General features: G+C 50.7%; 1 protein-coding gene across 2 annotated transcripts; it reads left to right on the forward strand.

Annotated features, from left to right (window-relative positions):
* Nucleotides 1-25,091, forward strand: FAM174B (family with sequence similarity 174 member B). Of its 2 annotated transcripts, none has more exons than XM_036013117.1 (3): nt 1-1,280; nt 13,026-13,157; nt 22,582-23,135. In XM_036013117.1, the coding sequence occupies exons 1-3, from the start codon at nt 769-771 to the stop codon at nt 22,601-22,603; spliced, it is 666 nt and encodes a 221-aa protein (XP_035869010.1). In that variant the 5' UTR covers nt 1-768; the 3' UTR covers nt 22,604-23,135. The 2 variants fall into 2 exon arrangements, with proteins under 2 accessions (XP_035869010.1, XP_035869011.1); XM_036013118.1 differs by lacking the exon at nt 22,582-23,135 and adding an exon at nt 23,169-25,091 and having other exon boundaries at nt 17-1,280.
* Nucleotides 25,092-25,218: the final 127 nt, after the last annotated feature.

Consider the following 25,218-nt stretch of genomic DNA (forward strand, 5'->3'; position numbering starts at 1 on the left):
CACCAATGGAGAGTCTCCTGCCAGAGCCCACCCCCAGGGTGAAAGGTGACACCTGAAGCTGTCAGTGTTCCAGATTGCCCGTGCTCCAGGAAAGCCGTCTGTGCTCTCCATCAAATCCCACCCTCGGGCCTCACACTAGAACTTCACTTAAGCATCATTTAGCCTGCAAATCAGAGACAGCCAAGCAGTTATTCCTTGGGGTCTGAAGCCTCAGCCTCGGAGGGAGACTGACTTTGAATCCCCCCAACTGCTGTCCACAGCGAAGTTAGGAATGCAGAAATGCACATTCCGATCCAGTTCATAAGTGGAGGTGCAAAATGTCCGAATAACTGAAGCCATGAGTTAAGAGACTTTTTGAGAGAAGGAAATTAGGAGACACTGAAACACATGCAATGCACAGGGCATCCCGCAATCCACTTCACTCCAGACGGTTCAGTTTCCCCATCAATAAAACAGGGGTTGGCCTCCAGGTCCCAGAGTCTTGGAGTCTTACTTGGGCACAGTCTGGGTTGCTGTGAGCTGGCTCTCTGGGTCCTACATCAACTGTTAAATGAAAATAACAAATAGTTATCTCCTAAAGGGGTTGTGGGACTGAATGAAATAAACGGAAACTGCCAGCACAGAGCATGCACACGACTGAGCCTGGCTGTTATTACTGCTTAAAGGGGCCCTAGATCCTTAGGGTGATTGGGGCCGCGGGTGAGCGGAGCGCAGCCCGCACCCCGGCCTGGTGGCCTGCCCCGCCCCCGTGGGGCCGCGGTCGGTCGGATGACTCGGTGCAACGTGTGTGTGGCTGCGGCGCGGGCTCTTCCGGGCGCTGCAGTTTCCTGCCAAGCACCGCGCAGCCGCCTCGGCCGCAGGAGCCCCGGGCACAGGCCTCTGCGCGGGTGCTGGACCCGGGCTCAGCCGCGCACCCTGCTGGGCCCCACGCCACCCGCCCGCACGATGCGCGCGGCGCCACTGCTGCTGCTGCTGCCACCGCTTCTGCTGCTGCTGCTAGCGCTCCTGGCCGTGCCCGCCGCCCACGCCAGCCGTGTCCAGTCCGCGGCGGCGCCGCAGCCAGAGCACCCGCCGCCTGGCTCGGGGCCTGTGAATACCACCCGGACCCGGTCTGGGGAGGCGGCGGTGGCAGGCGGCGGTAGCTCCAATAGCAGCGGCGACGCTCTGGTGACCCGCATCTCCAGCCTGCTCCGAGACCTGCCCACCCTGAAGGCGGCCGTGATCGTGGCGTGCGCCTTCACTGCCTTCCTCATCGCCTGCCTGCTGCTCCGCGTCTTCAGGTGGGTCCATTCGCCTCATTGCTTCCCCAGCAGGTCCCCTGCACCGCCTGCTGCTGTCACTGCGCGCCCGCGCCACCTTCACGCACGGATGCTCTGGATGCACCGTTCTGTTCCACCCGAGCATCTTGGTGCGCTCCATCTACCCCTGCTCCCTTTGCTCCGCGGTGGTACGCTCGCCGGGTGTTCCTGGTACATTTTAGGAATTTTCTCCTCTTTTAACTGGAGAGATATAAAATAAATATTGGTCTCCCTTGAACTCTCTGTTAATGCTTAATATTAACAATAGCGCTCTGACTTTTGATAACCTTACGTAGAATATATTTTTATACCCATGTCACAGATGAGGAAAATATTTCCCAAGAGGCATGATGGCTTATCCAGGTAAACTTAGTGGTGGAGATAGAATTTGAACGCAGGTCTGTCTGACTTCAACCTTTCCCTTCTTCCATCCGTGGTGCCCTTAACCCCCAACCTGCCTTTCTCATGCTACCGAAAGAAGCAGTACCTAGCATGTGGCGATGACCACTGGATGCATGTTGGGGGTGTGCTTTGCAGCTGGGATTGGGGCTGGGCTTCAGGATGCAGGGTAACTCAGTGGCCTCGGTACTTTCTGTTAGTAGGGGACAGAGACAACTCTACTATGCTTCTGCCTGTCTGAGCTGGCCCAGTGAAAACTCCATGGCCATAAGGGAGCTTGGAGAGGCTTTTGTAGGTAGCTCAGGTTCAAAGAAAAAGTTTCTGGGAAATTGGGAAGGGTGCCCAGGTCCCTGGGGTAGTGAGAAGGAAAGAGCCACCTCTCTGTGTAGCTCTCTATGTAACTCAGGTGGGCTGCCGGGTAGAAACAGAGAGAGAGAGAGAGAGAGAGAGAGAGAGTGTGTGTGTGTGTGTGTGTGTGTGCATTCACTCCCCATTCCCTCCCCTTCCAAGTGTACACAGTGTGCTCCGGTGTTTGATCAGCTGTTGGAGGTTTGGGGCCAGGGGCTTGCTCTCTCCCTGTGGGAGCATTTTCAGCGGCAGGAGCAGAAACCAGACCTGGAAGGGCAGGCTGGGGAGTTACCCATAGGTTTGCTTTTGTTGCGGTGTGACTTTGAACCAAGGCATTTCCCTGTGGGTCTGTGGGATTAAATGCCAGTGGACCTAAGAAAATGGAGAAGGGGGAATTGTGGCCCCCCAGCCATCCAACCCTCCTGTGCCCTGGCTTAGTTTTCCTCACTTTCCTGGTCCCCTTCATGCGGGAATTGAATTGTCCCCCTCTTCACCGTGGCCTTGCCACTGCCCATGCCTCTCCGTTCACAAACCTCAGTGGCTCCCTGGAGCCATTACCTGGGCACGGCAGTCAGAGCCCTGACAAAGTGACACCAGTACACCTTGTGGCCATCAGCCCTTCAGAGCCTTCTCTCTGTCACTCGCTCCTTTTCTTACACTCCACAGTGCTGGCTTGTGCTCTCCTGCCCCTGGGCCGGGCTGTTCCTGCTGTAGCACCTGCCAAGGCTGCACACAGACACCGAGACCCACTCCCTTGCTTCTTCCTCTGGGTGGTTTCATGGACCTCTGAGCGAGGCTGGGACTTCCTCTTCTGGCCTCTTGTAGCCCTAGCCCAGCCCTTCTCATGCTGGGTTTAGTGCCCTGCTCCCATACTGAGAGACAGCCCTCGAGGGCGTGTGTGTGTGTGTGTGTGTGTGTGTGTGTGTGTGACCAGTTCGTCCCAGTGCCTCCATACCCCTCACCGGCTTGGCATTCAGCGGACACTCCATTATCCTTTACTGATTCCTTGACTGTTCAGTTGGAGTGAACACTGATGCCTAGAGCAACTCTGAGCCTGCAGGTTTGAAACTGTTAGCTCAAAAGAGGCCGCCGAGCCCACAAGGCAGTGTACTTTTAAGGAAGGTATTTGAACTATTTCGCCAGTCTGCTCTTCATTATCCAGGAGTGGGGGGAGACAAGCAAGCAGCATGCGGCCAGATGTGAGGGCCCCGAGCTGCGTGTTTGAGCGGGAGAGCGGCACCCAAGCCTGGCAGGGGTGGGTCCTCACTGGCTTGGATGCAGAGTGTTGGGAGAAGGTTCTGACTCCATAGGAAGCCGGTTGTGGACATGATCTGCCTCCTTGTCCCGGGAAGGTGTTCTTGTTGGGGTGAGTTTCCAGGTGGACAGCTGTCACCCTGGTTGTTGATGCAGACCGGAACTTATGGAACATTCACAGCAGGCAAGGGCCCAGATGGTACACAGTCCACATGTGCTCCTTGGCAAGGGAGAGAGTTGTATCTCAGGGCATGGTGTGAGTCATCTGTCTGATTCTAGAGCACTCTACAGGCCTGTGGCCCAGGTAGTGCCAGGGCCCCATCACGCTGCTCGGTGGTCCGTACTGTGACCTTTCCCTCTTTCCACGGTCCTCTGCAGGCTTGGTCCATCAGGCTCCCGAAGGCAGGCTGCACTGGCTGGACACCCTTCTTACCTGCTCCCTCTCCCAGCTTCTTAGCAGGCAGTTCCCATTCCTGGCCATTCTGCCCCCTGTCACTCTGAGGCTGTCCCACCTGTGCCCACAACCCTTTACCCCGAGGAAGCTTCTCCACCTGCCAGCCCTTCTGCCCACCCCGAATCCCTACTTTGTCTCTGAAATAAACACAGCAATAGTCTTTAGGGGTGCTTCTGCTGCCAACGTTGTCCCTGCTTCCTGCACCTCCTCTTCTTAGCATGTGGGCAAGGTGGCTCTCCACAAGCAAGGCCTTGCCTCCCTCTTGAGCCCCTGTCTTGGCTCTGTCTGCTCCTCCAGCCCTCCTGGACTTCCAGGGGTCCTCCAGAGGTGTCCTGTGGCCATGGGCCTGCATGCCCTGCCCCACTCCACCCCTCTGCCTGAAGTTCCCTGTCTCACTACCAGCTCTTGGCTGTTGGTCCTCCTGCGTTGTCTTTTGTGAGAAGCCCGCCTTGCCAGGGCTGCCCAGTGCTCCCAGAGTATGGCTGGAGTTTTGACTTTCCTGCGTGGGGTCTGTAGTGACTGGGTATGTCCCTTTGCCATGTGGGTATGATTTGGTATCTCATTGCTTTGTTCTGCATTTCCCCGCTTTCTGTTGAGGTTGAGTAGCTATGTCTTCCTATGCTTGTTAATCCATAAGGTTTCCCCATCTGTAGTCTCATTAATACTTTTTTGACTTATTTTAATCATTAAGGAAAGCAATTTTAAGATGAGACAGAATTGGAAGGTGGGAAAGGCAGTTTGCAGTCAGACTGCCCTCTGGTGAGAGAGAGAGAGTGTGTGTGTGTGTGTGTGTGTGTGTATGTGTTGCACACACAGTTCTGCCCAGCTCACATTGAAGCCACCCCTTGTGTCTGTTCCTCAACAAGTTTCTGAGAGCTGGAGGGAATCAACACAGAGGCTGTGTCTAGTAAGTAGAAAACTTAGACTCCTTCAATTTTTTTGTGCCGGGGTGTCTGTGGGGGTAGCACGGATGCAGGGATACCACGCACATGCCAGTGCTCAGCACTTTTTGCCCCACGCGCTGTCTTAGGTCTAACTGTGCCCTTTGAGATCTGGGGGGACTGAGCTTTCCTCTCTGGTGCCTTATGACAAGGTGGAGACAAGCCAGCAGCTGCCACCTGAAACCACAACTTTCCTTTCCTCTTGGGGAACCTTTCCCTGTCTTGGCGAGTCTCCCCGCTCTCCTCCCAGGCCACCTTTCTCCCAGACCTCTGTTTGGCTGTAGCCCGGCCACCTCTCATTTCAAAAGCTCTGCAAAACCCGCTCGTCTGGAAGAAGGGTTTGTTGTGGTGCTTCCTGGGGGATGGAGAGGAAGAAGAATTCCAGGCGACCTGCCATCACCCAGCTGTCGCACGGGCGTCAGTGGCAAAGGTGCACACCCCCGTGTCCTACAGATGTTGGAAGCAGGGAAGCTTGGTTATTTTATTCAGCCAGGTCTCTGAAAAGGAGCAAAAACTTCCCTGCTTAGCCCGGAATCCCCCAATTTCCCATCGACTGTGTATTGACATTTGTAATAGAATGGAAGTGAAGAAAACATATAAAAGCCTAATAATACTGTTAGGATTTGGAGAATGTTGCCATTCTGAAATGCTTTTAGTTACTGCTCATTTGTGTGTCAGTATTGTTTTAATGAATTTGGAGCTTTGGGCAGAGCCACGGTTAAAAGGCCCCGTCCCTTTGTCTGACTTTGGGAGAAGCCGTGGAGTTTGCTTCACACCAGGAGGTCATCTCTGGTGGTTTGACTAAGATTGTGAATTGACAGAAAAGCTACAGAAGTGAAACATATTCATCTTAATTTAATTTAAAATTTCAGTTGATTTTTCTTTAGTTATGCTGAGATGTAGTTGAGATACAGCACTGTATACATTTAAGAGGTACAGCATAATGACTTGGCATGTATATTGTGGAGTAAATTTAGCTGACACTCACCATCTCAGGTTTTAAAAAAAGAAAAAAGTGTGGGTTTTTCAGTGAGGGAAACTTTTGGGGTTTGCTTTCTTAGCAACTTCCGAATACACCGTGTAGCAGGGTCAGCTCGAGTCATCACGCTGGGCGTCACTCCCCCTGTAAGTGTCTGGCTCGTAACGGGGCGTTCGCACCCCTCCATCACTTCCATCCCACTGCCCTCACACTTGGTTTTGTGTGCCACGGTGAAGGGAGAGCGTCCAGTAAACCTAATGCAGCAAAACTCCACCCAGACAGTTTTAAAGGGGGTACAGAGGGGGCCCTTGATTCAGTTCCCTACCAGGCTGAAAGAAGACAGTCGTGGCTCGTGGGAAGAACAAGCCTCTCAGCTGTTTCTCACCCGGGGAGGCTGTTCCCCGTGGGATCCGTTGGCAGTGCGTGGAGGCATTTTTTATTGTTGTGACCCGACGAGGGGGATGCAGCTGGCATCCAGTGTGGGGAGACCAGGGAGGCTGCTGAACACCGACTGTGTGCAGGGCAGCCCCCTCAACACAGAGTGGTGCAGCCCGAGATGTCAGTGCTGCCAAGGAGGGGAAAGCCCGAGAGTCCTGGCTGTGAGGCCTGCTGGTAGGTAGTCTACTGTGGGCAGTTACTGTGCCTTTCTGGTGCATCTACTTCTGAGTCGTGTGAAATGGAATGGGTGATCCCTTAGCCTGTGAGAGCCTCCCTGGACCCATAGGACCCCTTGTAGAACCTGCCTCCCTTGACTACTGAACTCCCAGGATGCAGGGGGTGCCCTTATTAACAGGCCTGTGATGACCTGGGACTTCCACTGACTTATTCTATCAACTGGGAAAGGGAGGAAGATCGCTCTTTAATTTAACCTTGAGCGCTTTGGCTTACCCGGCTTTATCGGTACTCTCTCGTGCCCATGTACCCGTGTGAGTGCTCAGCCTCCTGTGAGAAGGTGTCACAGGAGGGAAACCCTCCAGATTCAAGCAGAGGAGGTTTCTTGGGTGTGTTCAGTGTTTTGGCTTTATGGCTGATGTTTTGGTTCTAACCATTTGCAAAGGGAATTTCTGGGACTGTGCATTTAGAATCATGTTGTCATGGTTTCACTCTCAAAACCTGTATGCAGTCTAAGGGCGATCTGTCAGGAATCCGGGCTTGAGATTTCTTTTTCTGAGGGTGGGGGGAGGAGGAAACCCACACTCGGTGGCAAGTGTGGAGCAGGGGAGGGCGTGGCAAAGAGCATGGGCAGGGCACCCAGGCCTGGCAGGGCCACGGGGTCTTGTAACCCCTCGGGTGTCGGGGTTCCTCACGTTCAGAACTCCCCTGGCCTCTTTCCCTTCATCTGTTTTACAGGCGAGGAAACTGAGGCTCAGAAATGAAGGTCACCCAGTGAGTTTGTAGGAGAAATTGGACTTAAGCCTAGTGGTTCTGATGCTCAGCTTGGCCTTTTCTTGGCCTTCAAGATGTGGTGGGCTGGGTTTTGAACTGGGCAAGCTGAGTGTCCCCAACCCCCAGCCAAAGATCCAGGAGAACACCTGGCCAAATGGCTGGTTCTTCCCAGTGCGTTAATGAGACCTCCTGTGCATGTAGGGGCTGCTACAGGGAACACTCAGAGGCGAGGGAGCTTCCAGTTCAATCTGGGAGAAAGGATGATGCCCTTGGATGCTGCTGCTAGGCGGGTGAGAAGGAATCGGTTCGAAAGAGGGAGTGAGGTATCAGAAGCAACACTAGGTAAGCTCTCAAAGGAGGGGCCCGGGGGCTTTGGAGGGGTATGGAGTGGCCTAGGAAGGCACGTGGGGAGGAGAGTCAGGACTTGACAGGGTGTGAGGAAGAAGAGGTTCTTCCAGGGCCCAGTGGACCAAGCAGGGTTTGCTGTGGGTAGGGTTTGAGCAGGTGATCCCTTGGAATCATTAGGATGCTGGTAATAATAGCAACTATTATTTATTAAGCTGTTACTGGGTACCAGTCAGTCTGTGTGCAAAGTATTTTGTTTAGGTGTTTCCTCATTCTTATGTGCTGCACTGTTGGAGTCCCCATTTCACAGATGAGTAAACCAAGGCCACGCAGCTGGTGAAGGGCAGGAGTTTGACTTCCAGTCCAGCCTTCCCCACCCTTACCCTGTTGCGGATTTTGGAAGACAAGAATTCCAGCTGGAGGATTTTGGGGTTTGCGGTAGGTCAGAGGAGCAAGTAGGAGATTTGAACAGAGGAGTGAAATAACAAAAGGGTGGCATTAGACCCAGGATGGCTGGCGAGACCTGGGGAAGGCGCTGGAGGCACCAGGAGGGAGGGCTGGAGGCCTGAGTGGAGGAAGAGAAACATGTCAGGATGCCCGGGAGGGCCTGGAGTGGGATCCGTGGTGAAGGGGGTCAGGATTGGTCCATCAGGTGGAAGGTTCAGTGAGAGATGATGATGTACAGGTGAAATTTGCTCATGGAAATGCCAGTCATGCAGCCCGACATCTGGGCTTGAGGTGAACAGTTCAGGAGCTTCTGCTGAGAAGTAATTGTCCCTGAAGTGGGGGGTAGTGGTGGCAAGAACTGACATGTGGCAGGGGCAGGTAGATGCTGAAAGGATCATTTATGACGCGTGCCCCAAGGCACAGTAACACCAGTGTTTCTAGGCTGTGTCGGGTCCCCTGGGTTCATCCAAGAGTCCTTCCCGGTCATCTGGCCGCTGCCCTGGAACCAGCGGAGCTGCCCCTGGAGGCTGCCTTCCTTGCTCTAAGCCTCACTTTCCGCAGCGGGCACCTCACATGAAAACGAAGTGGACCCGGCCCTCGGCAAACACACTCGAGAGCCGGAGGAGCAGGTCTTGGGGCGTTGCTGTTGACATATTTCAGGTGGTTCCTCAAACAGGTCAAACCCAGGGTATGATTATTTTGTCTTAGAGGAATGAGAATTGCCTTTGTCCCTCAGGCACTGAGGGAGGGAAGAAAAACAAGGGTAAGGAGCAGAGAGAGGCAGAATGCTGTAGTGTTGTGGAGAAAAGCCCTAAAAAATTGTCATTGAGCTTTTAGGGGTTGCCTGGCCCATGTTGTGTGATGCCGTGTGAAGCACAAACCCCACTGGACACACTGTGTGTTGTGTGCTGGACACAGTTGTTGGGGTCAGCTAACATGGTGCCACTTTGTCAGTCCTGCGGGGGCAGTGCCCAGGGGGGCAGGGGAGCAGCTAGGTTGTGTAAATAGCAGTCGGCACCCTAAAATCGTGCCTGAACTGCTGGAGAACAGATATAAGGGAGACCTTGGCTGATCTTGTGTATCATTCCATCTCTCGGGGCTCATGGTTTTTAGCTGGATTATTCAATGTCACTCATGCTTGGCACTTGTGACAAGTACACCCTGGCCAGGAACTGAGTCAGAGGTTGTGAACTGGTGGCCCACAGGTAAGGTTTTCGTTGTTGTTTTGTTTTGATGTGCACAGTGGTTTTTGACTGAGGCAGTTAAGGGCACTTAAAAATGGGGAGTCTTCAAATCAAAATGAGATCTGCCGCTCTTCGTGATAAGTAGACATACCTGGACACGCAGGGCCTCCGTTCTGCATGGCAGTGCCGTGTGGAAGCAGGGTAGCTGCTGGCCCCCCACTGGGTTGGGGAGCACCGCTCTTTGTATCTCCTTCACTCAACAAAGGCAGAGAGTCGGCTGCCAGATGGCCCGATGTCATCACGTTTGTTCTAATGTTTATGTCACACCTGGCCCGCGTCGCCGGTTTTCTGTGCTTATGGGGCAGAGGGGCATTTGAGCTTTGATGTAGTGCCCTGAGTCATCTCACCTGCCTGGGTGCTGGTGCTGCGGCAGAGGGGCCCAGCACGGTGGGGAGGGGCAGCCCCAGGACAAGGGTGAGGGGTGGGGCCGCTGCCGTGTGCATCCGGGAGGCGCTCCAGCCCCTGTGTTCAGGAAGGCCTGGCTGGCGCCCTGTCAGATAGAGGTAGGGGGTGGTGACTGGCTCGGAGAACCCGAGACAAAGGAACTGCAGGGCTGACATCCGAGCCCCAGTCTCGGGGTGTGCCGACTGTGGATCTGACCACCACACGCCCCGAAGTGAACTTCCAAACACGAAGTAACCCTGTGGGCTTGTTTTGTTTGCTTGTCTTTGCGGGGAGGGCGAGGAAGGAAGGGCTCTCTCCGAGTCTGTTGAGCTGAGCTCCACTCCCTCCGCCTGTGTTTGCGTAAGCGGTGCCTGCCAGCGCTCCCTGGAACCTGCTGCCGACCAGCTGTTGAAAGGGCCTTTGAATAAACAACCCCCCGGCTTTGGGATTGCATTTCAGGGTAAAAGAATTTTGAACTTCTCCTCTGTCTTGTTAGAAATGTGTATTTTGGCTCCAGTGGAAGGATCCTTTGTCTTCCAGAATGTCCCTGGTCTTGCCTGATCCTATGAAGCGCAGCGTGGACGTTTGTTGAAATCCACCACCACCGCCACTTTGTTGCAGCCACCTTGTTTAATGAGACCGTGTCCCAGGGCAGAGAACTTGCCTCAAAGGGGCCGTGCTGTGGAGGATGGGCCAGCAACACCTTTTCCCTTCTTTGCTTCCTCAGTCTCCTCCTCCTCCTTCTTCAGGAAGGCATATGCCCAGTAGCTTCCTGAAGCTGCTGTCCTGCTCAGTTCCCACCCCTCCCCCCCGTCTGCCGCCCCGCAACATCCATGTACTGCAGAGGAATCAGGCCTGCGTGTGCAGGAACACTGGGTTTTGAACCCAAGTCCGACTCTACACCTGGGCCCCTTCTAGAACCAGGTGCTTCTTCCTTCAACTGCGTGCGCCTCTGAGTGAGGTGCGGGCTCTGTCCACGAGGCTGACCCACTGTCCCCTGGAGAGACCCCAGTGGCCGTGTAGCCTGTGGCTTTTGCTGAGGCCGGTGCGCTCATAAACAGCCCTGTGAGGAGGAGCCACCAGGATGTCTGTCTGCTTGGAGAACCTGTTCGCAGGGAGCCCTAAGCAAAAATGTTTGTATTGTCACTGAAGCACTTTGACACGTACGGTCCTTTGTTTCTGGAGCAGGGAAGAGTCCGAGGGCTTTAGAAGGTTTGAGGGAAGGAGAAAATTATGCTCATATGTGGGAGGTTTACCATTAAAATGTGGAGAACCCCCCAGAAGGTATTTATTGTTACAGCCGTGGTTTCGGCTTGTGCTGCGCCTGCCTCCGTTTCTCCATGGCCCTGCGGCATTCATTGGGTTTCTTTAGGTTGTGTGTAATGGGAAATTCAGCTCAGCCTGGCTTTGGTGAAAAAGAGAGTAGCTTCGTAGTTATCACGGAGGGCTGGCTTCACAGGAGATTGAAACTTGGTCCCTCTCTCTCTTTGGGTGTCCGCAAGGGGCTTTCCCAGGCCTTGGGTCCGTGTGTTGGGGCTCAGGCACAGTCCGCAGAAGGGCCAGTCCGTGCCTTCGCAAAGCCAGTGCCCCTCCGGGCAGCCCTGAGTCATCCGGGTGGAGGTGGGGCTGTTTTCCTGAGAAGGGTGTGGGGTGTGGGTCTGTGTAGATAGGAGCCTGACCCTCATCTCGAGGGCATGGGGACGGGTGGTTTTCCTTGTGGCTTTGTCTGGAATTGTCTGGGACATTTGGAGTCATTTCTGGGCTTAAATGTCCCCCATCTAGCACTGGAGGTGGATTTGGTCAGGGATCGTAAGTCACCTAGGGCAGGATGCAAAGATTTATTTCAGTCCTTCGCGGGGAGGTGGAGATAAACCAAGAATCTGTTGATGGTGAGAACGTGGGGCCAGTGGTGTTTTTGTAAAGTTAGCATTTACACCCCGGCACAAGGCCTGCTTCCAAAATACCATTGTCCCATGACCACTGGGGTGGCAACTGGCCACGCTGCCCCTCTTATCTCCTGTCACCAGGCTTGGCATTGGCAGTGGCATTGGCATTATGCTTCATCCCAAGTTCAAAATCCAAGCAGTCTCACACCCGTCTCTCTCTCTCCCCTCCCCCCCTCTCTTTCTCTCTCTCCCTCCCTCAGTCCCTCCCCAGTGATAGAAGCAGGGAGGACACATTGTCCTGTGATGAGACTTTGGGGTCATCAAGCTTCATAGCTGGTTTCTTTCTGTTTCCCAAAGCTTCTACCCAGAGAACTCAGATGACTCTGGAAGTGTTATTCACACATAATATGTCGTATTGTTGGTAAATCACACCAGGTAGGGAAGACGAGCAAACTGATGTTGCTAAGAAACTTTGAAAGTGAACTTGTGTTTTCATTGTTCTGTGAACGTAGAGAATTTGTGTATGCTGAGGACGGAGAGCTCTCGCGTGAGCCTTTGACATGGTCCCCAGCGGGAACGGCTTACAGTCTGCAGGAAGAATGGTTGGGAATATGATTCTTCAGTGTCCTGTTTGTGATTTTTTGGGATCGCCTGGTTTCTCGCAGACAGTATCGGATATACTTAAAAAGGAGGGACGCCAGAGAAGATAAGGCATTTGGGACAGAGTTCAGGAGACTGGAGAAATAAATGCAAAGCGCATCAGTAGTCATCATAATAGCAGTATTCCCAGTGGCATCGTGAACCCTCAGCCATTCCCTGATAAATGTTGCATCCTCCACGCAGACAGAATGACGCTGGAGACTGAAGGCCTTGCCTCAGCACTTTCCCTGTGGCCCACAGTGGTCCTCTATTATTTCAGAGGTAAAAGCTTAGTGTTATAACCCAGTAGCCTCATAAATCCTCATGATGGATACAGTACTGACTCATTTTTATAAGTCCCGGTCATAGAAGAGAGGCTATAACACTTGTATTTGTTTATTATATTTACTAACAGTCATTTCTGCTGAAAGCCTCCTGTGTACAGCCTTGTTGCATGCATCATCTCATTTAATTTCCCCCTCGCCTGGGGGAGGCAAATATTATTCTTTATTTATGAGAACAGTGAGGCTTACGGAGATTAACTCACTTGCCCATGACCACGCAGGGAGCAAGTGGCCAGGCTGTGACCCAAACCCCACCTGGCTGGCCCAGGGGGCAGGACTCTTAACACCAGCGGGTCCACCTATGCTTTGGAGCAGGGCCGGGCCGGGGGTGAGGGGCGGAGGGGCCAGGCCACCGGGTGCGTCATGGCTGTGCAAGTGCAGGGCTGGCTCCTGTCCTTGTTGAACATTTTAGCCTTTTGTTCATCATGGATTTTTCTTTGTATTGATTTTGCCATTTAAAAATGTTGTTCCTGGGTATTATTATCTATCTTGGTTACTGGAGTTTCCAGCATTCAGAGCAGGTGTAATCATCTCTGTTGTGTGGGTGAGGACCACCAGGGTTATTGAGGCCAGGAGCTGGCGTATTTGCCAGGTCTCTTGGGACCTGGGTTGGGGACAGTGGTGTGGCTTGCCTTGGTGGGGACTGTGGAGTTCTCAGGAATGTGCTTCTCTTCCAGGTCAGGGAAGAGGTTGAAGAAGACCCGCAAGTATGACATCATCACCACTCCAGCTGAGCGCGTGGAGATGGCCCCACTCAATGAAGAGGAGGATGAGGATGAGGACTCCACGGTATTTGACATCAAATACAGGTACCAGTGGGGACAGCAGCTGCCTCCTGGGTCCCCGGGCTTGGGGTGGTGGAACACTTCGCCTTTGGAAACCCCATAAGGCTAAGCGTGTGCTCTTGTTCTCTGGTCAAGTGTGTGACCTTGGGATGTGCTGCCTGTGGGGCAACTGCTCCGATCCCTGCAGTAGCACACAGCACCCAGGAAGCAACGGGAAACACTTGCAGAGAAGCAGTTATTGCCTACCCTTCCCGAGTGCCAGTGCTGGAAAGTCAGCTTGTCAGGAGGAAAGGGAGGGCTGAACTTCCGAAAAGACGCTCTCCCTGTACTTGCTCTGGGGGACTTGCTGTGAGCAGCCCCATCTGTCACACACTGTTCGCAGAAATGGAAACCTCTCTCTCAGCCCCTCTTGCATTGAGTCCCTGGAGCAGGGAGTGAGCGTGGCATTTACTGATAAACTCGAACGCCAGGTGTGCTTTCTGCAGGTAGCCTGTGGGAAGGTCATGGTGATGTCGTGACTTCGAGAGGGGAGTGTGGTTTGTGGGTCCTTTTGGGATGTACTTCAGATGTGTGGGATCCTCAGTCTGAGAACCGGGGGTGAACACAGTTGAGAGACGAGGGCTCATGGGTCCTGAGAGGGGATGTTGCCCGCCCAAGGTCTCAGTTATTAGGGGCAAGGGTAAGACACAAATCCACGCTGGACCTAGTTCTGAGCTTCGTCCCCCAGGGCTCTCCAGAGAAATAGAACCAACAATCCTATATCCATATATAAAGAGACTTGTTTATAAGGCTCCAAGCCTGAAGGACTGAGGACCAGGAGAGCCAAAGGCATGAGTTCCAGTCCCAGGGTACGAGAAGACCAATATCCCAATTCAAAAATAGTCAGGAAGAGCACCTTCTCCTTACTCAGACGTTTGTTCAGTTCAGGCCCCCAGCGGGTTGGATGAGGCCCCTCCACACTGGGGACGGCAGTCTGTTTTACTCAGGCTTCGGATAGAATTGTTAATCTCACCCAAAAACATCCCCAGAGACATGCCCAGAATAATGCTTGGCTGAATATGTGGGCACCATGTGACCCAGTCAAGCTGGCACATGAGACTGACCGTCGTACACAGCTTTTCCACACCTGGGAAGGTGAGTCTCCCACATCTCCCCGCCTTCTCCGGCACGGCCTTGGCTGTCCCCAGCCCACGGCCCCCCTGTGTCAGTCAGTACTCAGATCCAGCAACACAGCATTTGGGGTTTTGACCAGAGCTGTGTGGACTCTTTCGATCGGTTTAGGGAGAATCAACCACTTTATGGTGACTTTTCCAATCCATGAACATGAAATGAGTTATCATTTTTTAGATACTTTCAAAGCTGCCTTTTAGTACTTTCAGAAGTTTCTCTGTAAATCTATTATAAATTTTTATTAGATATATTCCCAGGTATTTTATATTTTGAGACATTTATGCTTTAAAAATACCATTTTTATATTCATGTCTAAAAAAGGGTTGTACTATATCATATGTACACACATTACTGATGTTAGAAATAGTTTGTTAATGAATCGCACCTAGAAGACACAAACAAAACACAGCTTGGTTACAGATAGCAGAGTTGAGGAACAAATCATTGGCTGTAATTGACACTTTTGGTGAAGAGCAGCACCTTTTGAAAAGAATCCAAACAACTAGTCAATTCATCCATACTGCAAAATAATACACACACATGAAAGGTAGTGATTGTACTGATTTTATTGCTAGGCCATTTTGTCCACCTCGTATTCAATGCACAGAAATAAGACCTAATGGGAAGAAAACTGCATCTTTATCATTAGTCACAATACAAAGGGTTTGCTGCACCCCGCAGGCCGCAGGCTGGGGGGTTTGTAAACAGGAGCACTTGACGGCTTAAGTGGATCAACGTGCTGTTTGGATTCCGAGCCACTGAATAGAGTTTTATCCATATTTGGTGACCAGAGTAGCTCCTTGGGAGCTGCAGTACGCTGAGCCATTTTTGTTGTAGACTCAGATCTCGCCAAATAAGAAAAGACCCCCAACAGAGAACTATGGCAATCACCCTGTCCAGAAATTCTATCTGCAGGCTCTTCCTTGAGTGTGAAGTGGAAAAGGGGGCCCCTTCTTGAGTGCAGGGATAAGAGTATTGTCGCCTAAAGACTGCTAGATTGGTACTGTGTCGGCTGTAACGAAGATAAGGTGTGTACTGGAACCACAGTGGATGAAGAAACTTCCCTTGCTTGTCTCTGTTCTTCAAACAGTGGGGCAGGTTTCTTTTCCAGGCTGACGGTCATGGTCACTGCCGTGCTGGCACTGCTGGCTGCAACACTCACCACCAAAAGCAAATGAGTTTTTAAATACTTATTTTTTTTCAGTTTTATTGAGGTATAAATGACATGCATTACTGTACAAATTTAAGGTGTACAGAATAATGACTTCACATACACGTTTTGTGAAGTGATTACCACAATAAGTTAACATCTATCACCTCATGTAGTTACATTTTTTTTTTTTACTTTGTGATGAGAACTTTTGGGATCTGTTCTTGTAACAGCTTGAAAACACACCATACAGCAGTGTTAACTATAACTATAGCCATCACGTTATATATTATACATATCCTCAGTGATTCATTTATTTCATGACTGGAAGTTTGTGTCTTTTGACTGCCTTTGCCCAGTCCCCCCCCCTCAACACACCCACCTCTGGTAGCCACAAATCTGATTTTTTAAAATGAGTTTGGTTGTTTTAGATACCACCTGCAAGTACGATCATATAGTATTTGTTTGTTTCAGTCTGACTTATTTCACTTAGTGTGATGTCCTCAAGGTTCATCCACATTGTTGTCCTTGGCAGGATTTCCTTTTCTTTTTAATGCTGAATAATATTCCATTGGATCTATATCCATTTTCTTGACCCATTTGTCTGTCGATCAATACTAAGGTTGTTTCCATGTCTTGGCTATGGGAAATAATGCAGTGAAGACGGAGGTGCAGATATTTCTTCGACAGAGCAATTTCGTTTCCAAAGGCAAACGAATAAATGAACCACTTGGTAGGTGTTGAGGTAGCAGATACTACTGTTTTTAAGAGAACAGTTGCAAGGGCAAAGGCAGGTGAGAAACCAGGTCTCAGAGCATGCTCTGGAGCGTTTCATTGTAATGAGCTCTCACCCTTTGACACGACAGCATGCACCCTTGCACACGTGGTAACTTGTAATAGAGGAGTCCTCCTCTCCCTCCGCCATCACCATTCTGGGCAGAAACCCCAGACCCAGCCAACCCACGTGTGTCCGTCTTTGACCCCAGATCACCTGTCATAACAAGCCCCTGTGTCCCGCAGGGTCAGTCTGCACGCCTGGGTTTCTGCCTCTGGGGCTGCCCGCTTTGCTCTGCGGTCACCTTGGGGACAGCTGCAGAGACAGATTCCTCTGTGAGCCCTTGTCACGGGGTCGGAGACCTTGTCTCTGGTACCTTTTTAAAAACACTGTTTTCTCACTTTTTCCTCATGACGTTTAAAAATGTAGTGGGTTTTTAAAAATCCAGTAACTTCACAACATTCTTATTGATTCTAGTACTATCAGTGGGGATTTGGGGGCTTTTCTGTATAATAAATATATCATCTGAAACTAGTAGCATCCCCTCCAAGTCCTTCAACATGTTCTCTCTCTCTCTCTCTGGTTTTTCCTGTACTCGTCTCTGGCCTTTAAGTCGCTGTTAAAAGGAAGTGATGATGACAGGCATCCCGTCTTGTTCTTGATCTTACAGGGTGTGCTTTTTGTATTCACCAGGAAGAGTAGTGTTTGCTGCGAGGTTTTGTCAATCTTTTTCTTGTTCTTTTTTTTTTTTTAACCAGGAAGTCTCCTTCTATTTCTAATTTGCTAACGTCAAATTTTGTTAAATGCTTTTTCTGGCTTTGTTGAAAACATCATACTTTTTCCTTTACTCTGTTAGGGCGGTGGAATTATATTCATTGATTTTTCTAACATTAAACCAACTTTGCATTCCAGAGATAAAATGAGCTTGGTCATGGTTGGGTTATCTTTTTATGCATTGCTGCATTTAGTCTGCTGATTTTTTTATATTTCACAATTTATATTTTTTAGTAGGTAAAGACACAGTCTGTTAAATAAAAGCAGTGTTCAGTTTGCTAAGGATTTGTTCAGGACATTCTTGTTCCTCTCAGTGACTGAGATTGGTGTGTGGTTTCCTGCCTTGGAATATCCTTGTCTGGGCTCCAGGGAATGTTTGAGGAGCCTCCCACTACAGATTGGGGCATGCGACTTGTTTTCCTTTCCTCTGAAACAGTTCGTATCAGATCAGAATTACTTGTTTCCTGAATGTTTCGTAGATCTTGCCAAAACTGGCTGGGAATAGCCTGATGCTTTCTTTGTGCAAAGATTTTTAAAAACTATTGATCAGTTCTTTGAGCATTTATAGGACTATTGAGTCTTTATTTTTTTCTGGGATCTGTTGTGATGGGTTGTATTTTTTTTTTAAATTCTGTCCATTTCCTCTAAGTTTTCAAATATGGCGCCCTAAAGTTGTTCACAACATTCCCTTATGGTCATCTTTTTAATCGTGGTAGCATGTGTGCATATGGTCCCCTTTCATCCTTCATATTGGTTACGTTTGCTCTCCTTTCTCTTAATCCAGCTAGAGGCTGGAAGTTTGATTTTAATTCATTTATACAAAGAACAAACTTTGGCTTCTTTGATCTTTTCTATTATATTATCATTTCCAATTGATTTCTGCTTCTCTTCCTCAGGCTTTCTTTGGGTGCATTCCCTGCTTTTTTTTCTAACTTGTATTGACTATTTTGGCTCATTCATTTTCAGCCTTCTTTCCTGGAGTGTTTATTCTGTAACTTGATCTACTCCAGCTGCTTCCCACCAGCTATCCTTATTTTGCCCTAGCCTGCCTCCCTGTTTGTTGGGAAGAACTGGACTTAAGTAGCTCACGTTAGAAGCTTGTCCTGTTCATGGTTGCAATGATACGAGGATGTGAGTGAACTTGGAATGAATCCCTAGACACAGGACCGCTGTAGTCCTCAGGCTCAAAGACAACTGGCCATTTAGAGAAACCACTTAGAGGCTTTTTACATTACTGGTGCAGTGTATGGGATAGAAATGCAGATAAGGAAAAGGAGAAATAAAATTAATCTCACTGCTTCGCGGTAGCCACTAGGGTGTGTGTGAGTACATATGTGGAGCTTTCTCTTTTTAGGGAAACAGGACCGTGCAACGCATGCTGTTCTGGAACATTTCTCACCTGAACAGCGTACTATGAACAACTTCTCAGGTCAATGCATTTGAAAAGAACAACAGTTTTAAGGGTAATTTTATGTTTCGTTCTGTGTTTTTGAGAACTACCTTGTCTACATGTGATCATCTGTTCACAGGTTCTTGTCTTTCCTGTTTAGACGGACAGAGTTCAATTAAATGTTCTGGTTCCCTCTGGGAAACAGTACATTTAAGTCGGATGTGACTGGATCATGACCTTGAGTGATTTCATGAGTGAGTGCAAAGAGGAAAATCATGTTCCCGGTGCCAGGGCAGCCAGGCAGTACCCTAGCTCTTACTGTGACACGGGTGTTGTTCTGAAAACATCTCGTGACTTAGACCCTGCCCGCCTCAGGCAGGCAGGAAACGGAGGGAAGGCGGGCAGGGCAAGGCTGCAGCCAGCCTTGCTCTTTGGCTTCTGTCATTGGGGATGTTAGAGTACATGAGATAAGGCCTCTAATGTGCAGGGCCCGGAGTTTGGGGTGTGTGTGTTGTGGGGGGAGGGTGTGTAGAAAAGAGATTCCAAGTCTGTACTTAAAAAGGCTAATTAAAAGAGAGGAAATGGTGGCTAAACGGAGTACAGAGAACCCTGGGACTGTGAAATGGTTCCATATTTCACAAGGCTCTTAAATCCGGGTTGCATGTGTTTTGAGCTTGGTTGGCCTCGCATGCAGCTGGGGCTGCTGCTTTGGGCCTCCCTGCATCCCTGGCTCGCCACAGGGGATTTTTATGGCACTCTCTGTGTGTCCCCTACGGCCAGGCAGACGCCGTCCCTCCTCCTGTCTGTCTGGGAGGTGGCACTGGCATCTGTGACAAACGCTGCTCCAAGGTATTGTGCTGGGAGGACACACTGCTCCTGCCAACCCTGCCTACCCCAAGAGGGAGGCCCTCGTTCTTTCGCTTCTTAGGTTTGGGGAAAATGTGGCCCGTGGGGATGCAGGCAATTGTTCTAGAATCGCCTGCCTCCCGCCCTCTTGAGGATAGAGCTTCCAGTGGGAATTTAATTAGAAGCCCATGAGATTTCTATTGTAACCCTGTAGGCCATGCCTGGCATCTTGTCTTGGGAACAAAGGGCATTTGGTGGCTGTTTGCTGCAAGGGGACCCTGGGGGCTACGCTGGGAGTAGGAGAAACAGACTTGACTTCCTTATTCCTAGGCTGAGGCCCAGGGCTCGGGGTCCCCAGGAACACCCCATGGCAGTTGCTAAGCACACTCGGGGCAGGGACTTCTTGAGTGGTTGGGCTCGAAGGCCCTTGGGCCTACCCCATACTTCCTCATGTTCTGGGGATGGGGAATGAAGCTCTTTGGAGCGCATGCGCATGTGGACCGTGTAGAGGCAATGGATGTTGTGAGCCTATGAGGCCTGAAACGAATCAGAAGGGACCTAGGGCTCTGCAGGTTTCCCTGAAGGTGCTGGAGCATCCAACCTGGGCCTGAGCCATCATCTGGGGCTGCCCCCAAACCAGTGTGGATAAAGCTCTGCCGCCCCGCTTCTTGCACAATACTGAGCTCATGTGTTAGAAGTGGGCATTTCCAAGGCATTTTTGTTTTTTTTTGAAAAGCAATATTGGTCCATGGGGGGCAGTTCTCAGCTACGGTATTGTGCATCTTAAAATTATTTGAGTTTTATGTCTGTAAGGGACAAGGCTATGTGAACAGGAATTTTTGTGGCAATGAAAATTTACTACTAAATCTGACTTATTCACATGCAGCTTACAGTGCTACCTAAGAATCTGTCAAAAAAAAAAGGAAAAAGAACAAAATGGAAAACAACACAAATAACCTTACCTAGCAATGCTTGTGTAGAAGCTAGCCACATTTTAGTTGTTTTTTCCCATTTTGCTGTGCTGGGGTGAAGATGGTGGGGTGGCAGAGGGCCCCCATGGCATGCAGTGGTCCTCACATCTGTCCATCTCGGGCCTGCTCACAAACGGGGACTGGTTTTCTCCCTCTGCTTCTCTGTTGTAGTTTATTCCCGTGGCCTCTGTGCCCTGTTCTAGCCACATCCTTGCTTGATGCACCAAGAGGTCAGCTGCCAGGGTGGTGCTGAACAGGTGCCGAGACAGGTGTTTTCATGTTGAGGGCTGTTTCCACCAACAGACAAGCTTCTTGTAGGACAGGTGGGGACATGTTTTTCTCCTTCTGCGGGGTGGTGATAACCCAGTGTCGTTGTACAGGACAATGGGGAATCTGAAAGGAAGAAGCATGGGTCGAGGCATCTAAATGTGCTTTCACTTCTCACAGGGTTTCCAGGGAGGGCAGGGGCAGAGGGGCAGCCTTGCCATCCTTTCTGGTTTACTTCGATGATGAAATGATGATACAGGAATGTCATTAACAGTTTGGCCATTCTGGGGGAGAGAAAGGGGTCGAGAGAGTCTTCTTAGAAATCTCTGCTTGTCACACTCTGCACGTGTCCAGCTCAAGATCCTGCTCGTTTCATTCCCTGTGAGTGCAGGGTGGGTGAGCCTGGCCCTGCTCTCCAGGAGCTTGTGCTGTGACAGGAAGGCAACCAGGAACTCGGACACAGGGTGACCTGGTAAGCGCCACAGGGAGGAAAGAGCAGGATGCTGTGGGCGGCCAGGAGGGGCACCTGTTCCGGGCAGGAAGCTCTTCTCAGAGTTGGCGAAGCTTATGGAAGGGTTGAAAGGCCCAGGGAACAAGCCCAAAGTGGACTAAGGGGCAGGGGGGAGTGAGGGTGTTGCAGGAAGAAGTAGTTTTGAGTGAGTGTAGGGTCAACAGGTGAGCTGCAGCTGTGCGCCTGTGCGCCCCCAGGGCCTTCCGTGGGGGAGAACCTCAGGGAGACAGATGCAATGAAGAGACCTGGAACTTGACAGCCAGCCCCCTCGCCCTGTCCCTGTGTCCACAGTCCTGGCAACTTCCTGAGGCACAGTTGCACCAGAGGGTCTGAAGGGCAGCCAGCTCCCCCATTCAGACTTGGGATGGGGTCACATCCTGGTGGAGAGCCCCCAAAGCCAGTGACCTCCATGGGAGCTCTCAGGTACCCAGAGCAATTGCATCTCATGGAAGTGTGAGAAAGATCTGCTGTGTTCTGTTTTCCAACAGCAGCCCTGGAGGTTTAGCTCTGCCGTGGAAGGAACCCAAGGATTAGTGACATGCTGGATGAGTTGTGGGGGGGGCTCCCACCATCTGCTTAGACTCTCCCCACCCTGTGTGTGTTTATTCCCGTCAGCACAGGGCATATCAGCAGCTGCACATGGGGTTGCAGTGCAGGCAGGGGACCTGGCAGAACATCCTCGGGGTATGCTCTTGGGACATCTGTAAGATGGCATGTCACCAGATCAGAAATGTTGGGATGCTGTGAAGGTGAACCCTTAGCAGGGTGAAGGTATACAAAGTTAATACCTCTATGGAGGCATCTCCCCTTCCTGGAGTCAGCAGGCCTGCGGTGGTTGGCTCTGGTTCCTGGGCAGGTCTGCTCTGGTGCAGGTATCAGAAACTGAGTCCTTTCACTTTGGTCTGACTTTTGGCTCCCCAGTCGCTGGGCTCCCATCCCTCACCCTCATCAGTGAGCTTGCAGGGGATGCAGTGGGAGACCTGACTATGGAGCAGGCCCAGTGGGGGCTTACCCTCAGGCTGCATCTGCAGGGTGGGGGTGAGTGCCTGGGCTGTTGACATCAGCCAGTGAGGGTGAGCCGCCCCTCCTAACCCGGAGGCAGGGGCACTGGTTGCCGTAAAGAGCCAGGCTATACAGCTTGGACATGGCTATGGGGAGTCGTCTTTATTTTCTATAGTCTGTTGACCTTATTTTTTATGGAAATAATTTTAAACCTAAAAAACATAGTACAGGGAGCACTCTTTACCCAGATTTTCCTATTTCAACATTTCGCCTCATTTGTGTAATGATGGGTATCTATGTGTGAATACAGATTTTTTTCCTGACCTGTTTGAGGGTAAGTTATGTATATTATATGTAAATAATACTCAAGTGTATATTTCCTAAAAATAGGGTGTCTATATCTTTTAATAAATAGTTACCTGGTGTGATAATATTTATATTTGAGATCATACATTATGAGGAGAAGTTAATATTTTATAAATCCTATTAAATCCCCAATCTTTGTCCACGTGTGGTTATATAATGCCCATGATGGGACACCAGTCGATGTTGGTGGTGGCTCTGACCTCTTGGACTTTTCTCCTTTTCTAAGTCCTTTTAGATGTTGTCTTTAACAGATTTTAGAGGCGAGTGAACTCAAACAGGGTCTGCCTGCAAGGAGCTTCCAGACTAAGCAAAGGACAGACACGAATCAGATAATTATGTAAACAGGGGGGTCAGCAAAATGCAACTAAAAATTACATGCCATTCAAATTTCAGTGTTCATAGAATAGTGTTCCTGGAACACAGCCACACTCAAACATCCGTGCTGTCCGTGGCCGATTTTGCCCCACAGCAGTGAGTTGGGTCAAAAATACTTCCTTTGTGGACTTTCACATAGAACTTTTGCTGAGCCCTCACGTAAACACCTGTAGAAGTGCTAGGAAGGAGGAATACATGGAGGAAAGAGGTGGTGGGCTGGCAGGTCTACATGGGGAATTAAGAAAGGACCCTGAGCTGGGAGCTGAGGGAAGGGAAGGAGTTACGTGGAGGAGTAAATCAGTTTGCCTTCCAGGCAGCAGCACGTTCAAAGGTCCTGTGGTCGGGCAGTGTGACCTCGGGATGGAGACTGTAGGGCGGGGTCGGAATGGGTGTGGAGCTCTGCGGGAGGGCACTCACTCCCTCTTCCTTTTCTTTCAGGTAAAACCTGTTTTCCAGCCTGTCGGCCTCCTGCGGAAAGTTGATCGGCTGCAGCCTGAGTGTGAGGGCTCTGGAAGCCGTCTTTCCTCCGAGGTGTTGCAACCAAGACAAACATTATTTATGAAACTCTGGCACGTTTGTGTGTGTCGCGCCTGCTCAGAATGTCACCGCAGGAGAAATCACCTCTACCACCCTCTGGACGCCCCTTTAAAATGTCACCCCTTCTTCCTCCTCAAGAGGGCAAAGGGTAGAAATGTGTTGACTTAAAAATACTAATTTGAAAGCAACTGTTGACAAAAGTAAAAGTGATCAGAAGTTATCAAGAACCGCTCCCCCAAAAATCTACAGGATATCCATGTGTGCATTTAGGATTTCTGACACCCTGCTCTCCCGGATCTATGACATTCTAGATGTCTAAACCTCTGGTGATCTTTTGGGCTTGGTCAGGTTCTGGCCTTATGTTGGGAATGACTGTGTGAAAGTTCAAAGTGGAAGTGCATAGGGCTGGTCAGCCCACAGCAGAAGCATACATGTTTGTGGCACCTTCCCTTACCTCACCTTCCCTTCTTTCTTCTTTTCCTGTTTGAAGGGTTCAGCAGAATTAAGCATAGCTAGTTCACAAAGAGTTTTGAATATCAGGACTGTATTTGAAGTTGGTCTCGGCCAGGCTGGACTAGGAGCCCACCGAGCTCAGGAGGTAGCACGGGTGTGGGTCAGGGGTTCGGGTGGCTTCTGGAAGCGAGGACTTGGGTTGACTTCTCAGGTTGATAGAGGCTCCCGTTGCGCTGTTTCCCTGGGGTCAATGCTTCTGCTAAAGTGGACTGGCAGTGCCTTTGGGGCCCTGGGACTCTGTTCTCTCTGGAAAGGTGTTTTGTACTTTTTTTATCTCCTCTTTTCTCTTCTGGCTCTCTGCAAGGTTTGTGTATTTGCCTGTTAATTGCACCATTGCTTTGGATAAAAACTCTAGCCTTTCCCTGCTCACCCCCTTTTCAGATTCTTCAGTCTCCTGAGAAGGGGCTGCCAGAGCCGCAGGGTCCCCTGGTTCCCAACCCCCCTGGGCACAGTGCTCCGCAGCTCTCGCCTGTAAGGACCATATGTTGGCCTCTGCAGGAAACAGGGGACCCTTGGGGAGACCGTTATGAGAAGAGTGCTTGCTGCATGGAACCCCCATGGCATGCCTGCTCCCCTCTGATGTCACTTCCTGTGTTGACGTTCCTTTTCCTTTTCTCTGCTGTTTGCCAGAGGGCAGGCCTGCTTTGCCTCTTCCCTCCGCAGTGTCCTCCTGGGTCAGACTGGTGACTCCGAGGGACCGGCCACAGAGAAGCTGTGTGCCCCCTGAACCTTTGAACTGGGACTGCAGCTCACACTTGCCTTTTCGACAACTGTCAGGGAATGAATGATCAGCGGGAAAGCTGGGTCCCTCTGCCTTCCTCCCAAACACCGGCTCCGGCTGCCAGGTGCTCATCGCCAGGCCTGGCAGAAGCAGTGGAGAATGACCTTCCAAGTTATGGAGCTCCAGCACTGTAGGCTCTTAAATAAAACAAAGAAACAAACAAACAAACAATAACAACAATAGCAACAACAACAAACAAACCCTTGGGTGTGAACCACGTGTGTACTGGCTTGGATGTTTTTGAGATGGAGGCCAGCAAGGTGACTTTGATGATCAGGGATGAGGACACAAGGCTGGAGTGGGAGGAGGTGGGGCCCCGTGGGAGGTGCCTGGACCTGGTGGTTTAGAAAAAAAACAAACAGAAATAAAATGACCCTTGCGGGAGAAGGGGGGCAAGCTATTATTTCATATATATTCTTAGGCCCACCTAATCATTTCTTGAGAACTGCCTCTTTGGTTAGCAAATACGGAACCCTCATCGTTTTTGGGGAGTCTCAGGGTATCTCCAAAAATAGGTAACTAGTTGTGTCCCGAACTGCTGGCTGTTGCTGCCTTCCCTACCTGGCTTGGCTTGAACTTTCTAGGAGTGGGAACGGGACAAGCTGAGGCTGGGTTACTATGCCAGTGGTTTAAGCCCCAGGAAGAAGAGCCCGTTAG

This window comes from Phyllostomus discolor, chromosome 12 (genome assembly GCF_004126475.2).
Source record: "Phyllostomus discolor isolate MPI-MPIP mPhyDis1 chromosome 12, mPhyDis1.pri.v3, whole genome shotgun sequence".
Classification (NCBI taxonomy): domain Eukaryota; kingdom Metazoa; phylum Chordata; class Mammalia; order Chiroptera; family Phyllostomidae; genus Phyllostomus; species Phyllostomus discolor.

Bases quoted from the DNA above. Each gene is read 5' to 3' on its own strand.
- FAM174B (XM_036013117.1), top strand. From the start codon at position 769: ATGACTCGGTGCAACGTGTGTGTGGCTGCGGCGCGGGCTCTTCCGGGC. The intron at 1,281-13,025 runs GTGGGTCCATTC...CTTCTCTTCCAG, and splicing joins CTGCTGCTCCGCGTCTTCAG to GTCAGGGAAGAGGTTGAAGA. The intron at 13,158-22,581 runs GTACCAGTGGGG...TCCTTTTCTAAG, and splicing joins GTATTTGACATCAAATACAG to TCCTTTTAGATGTTGTCTTT.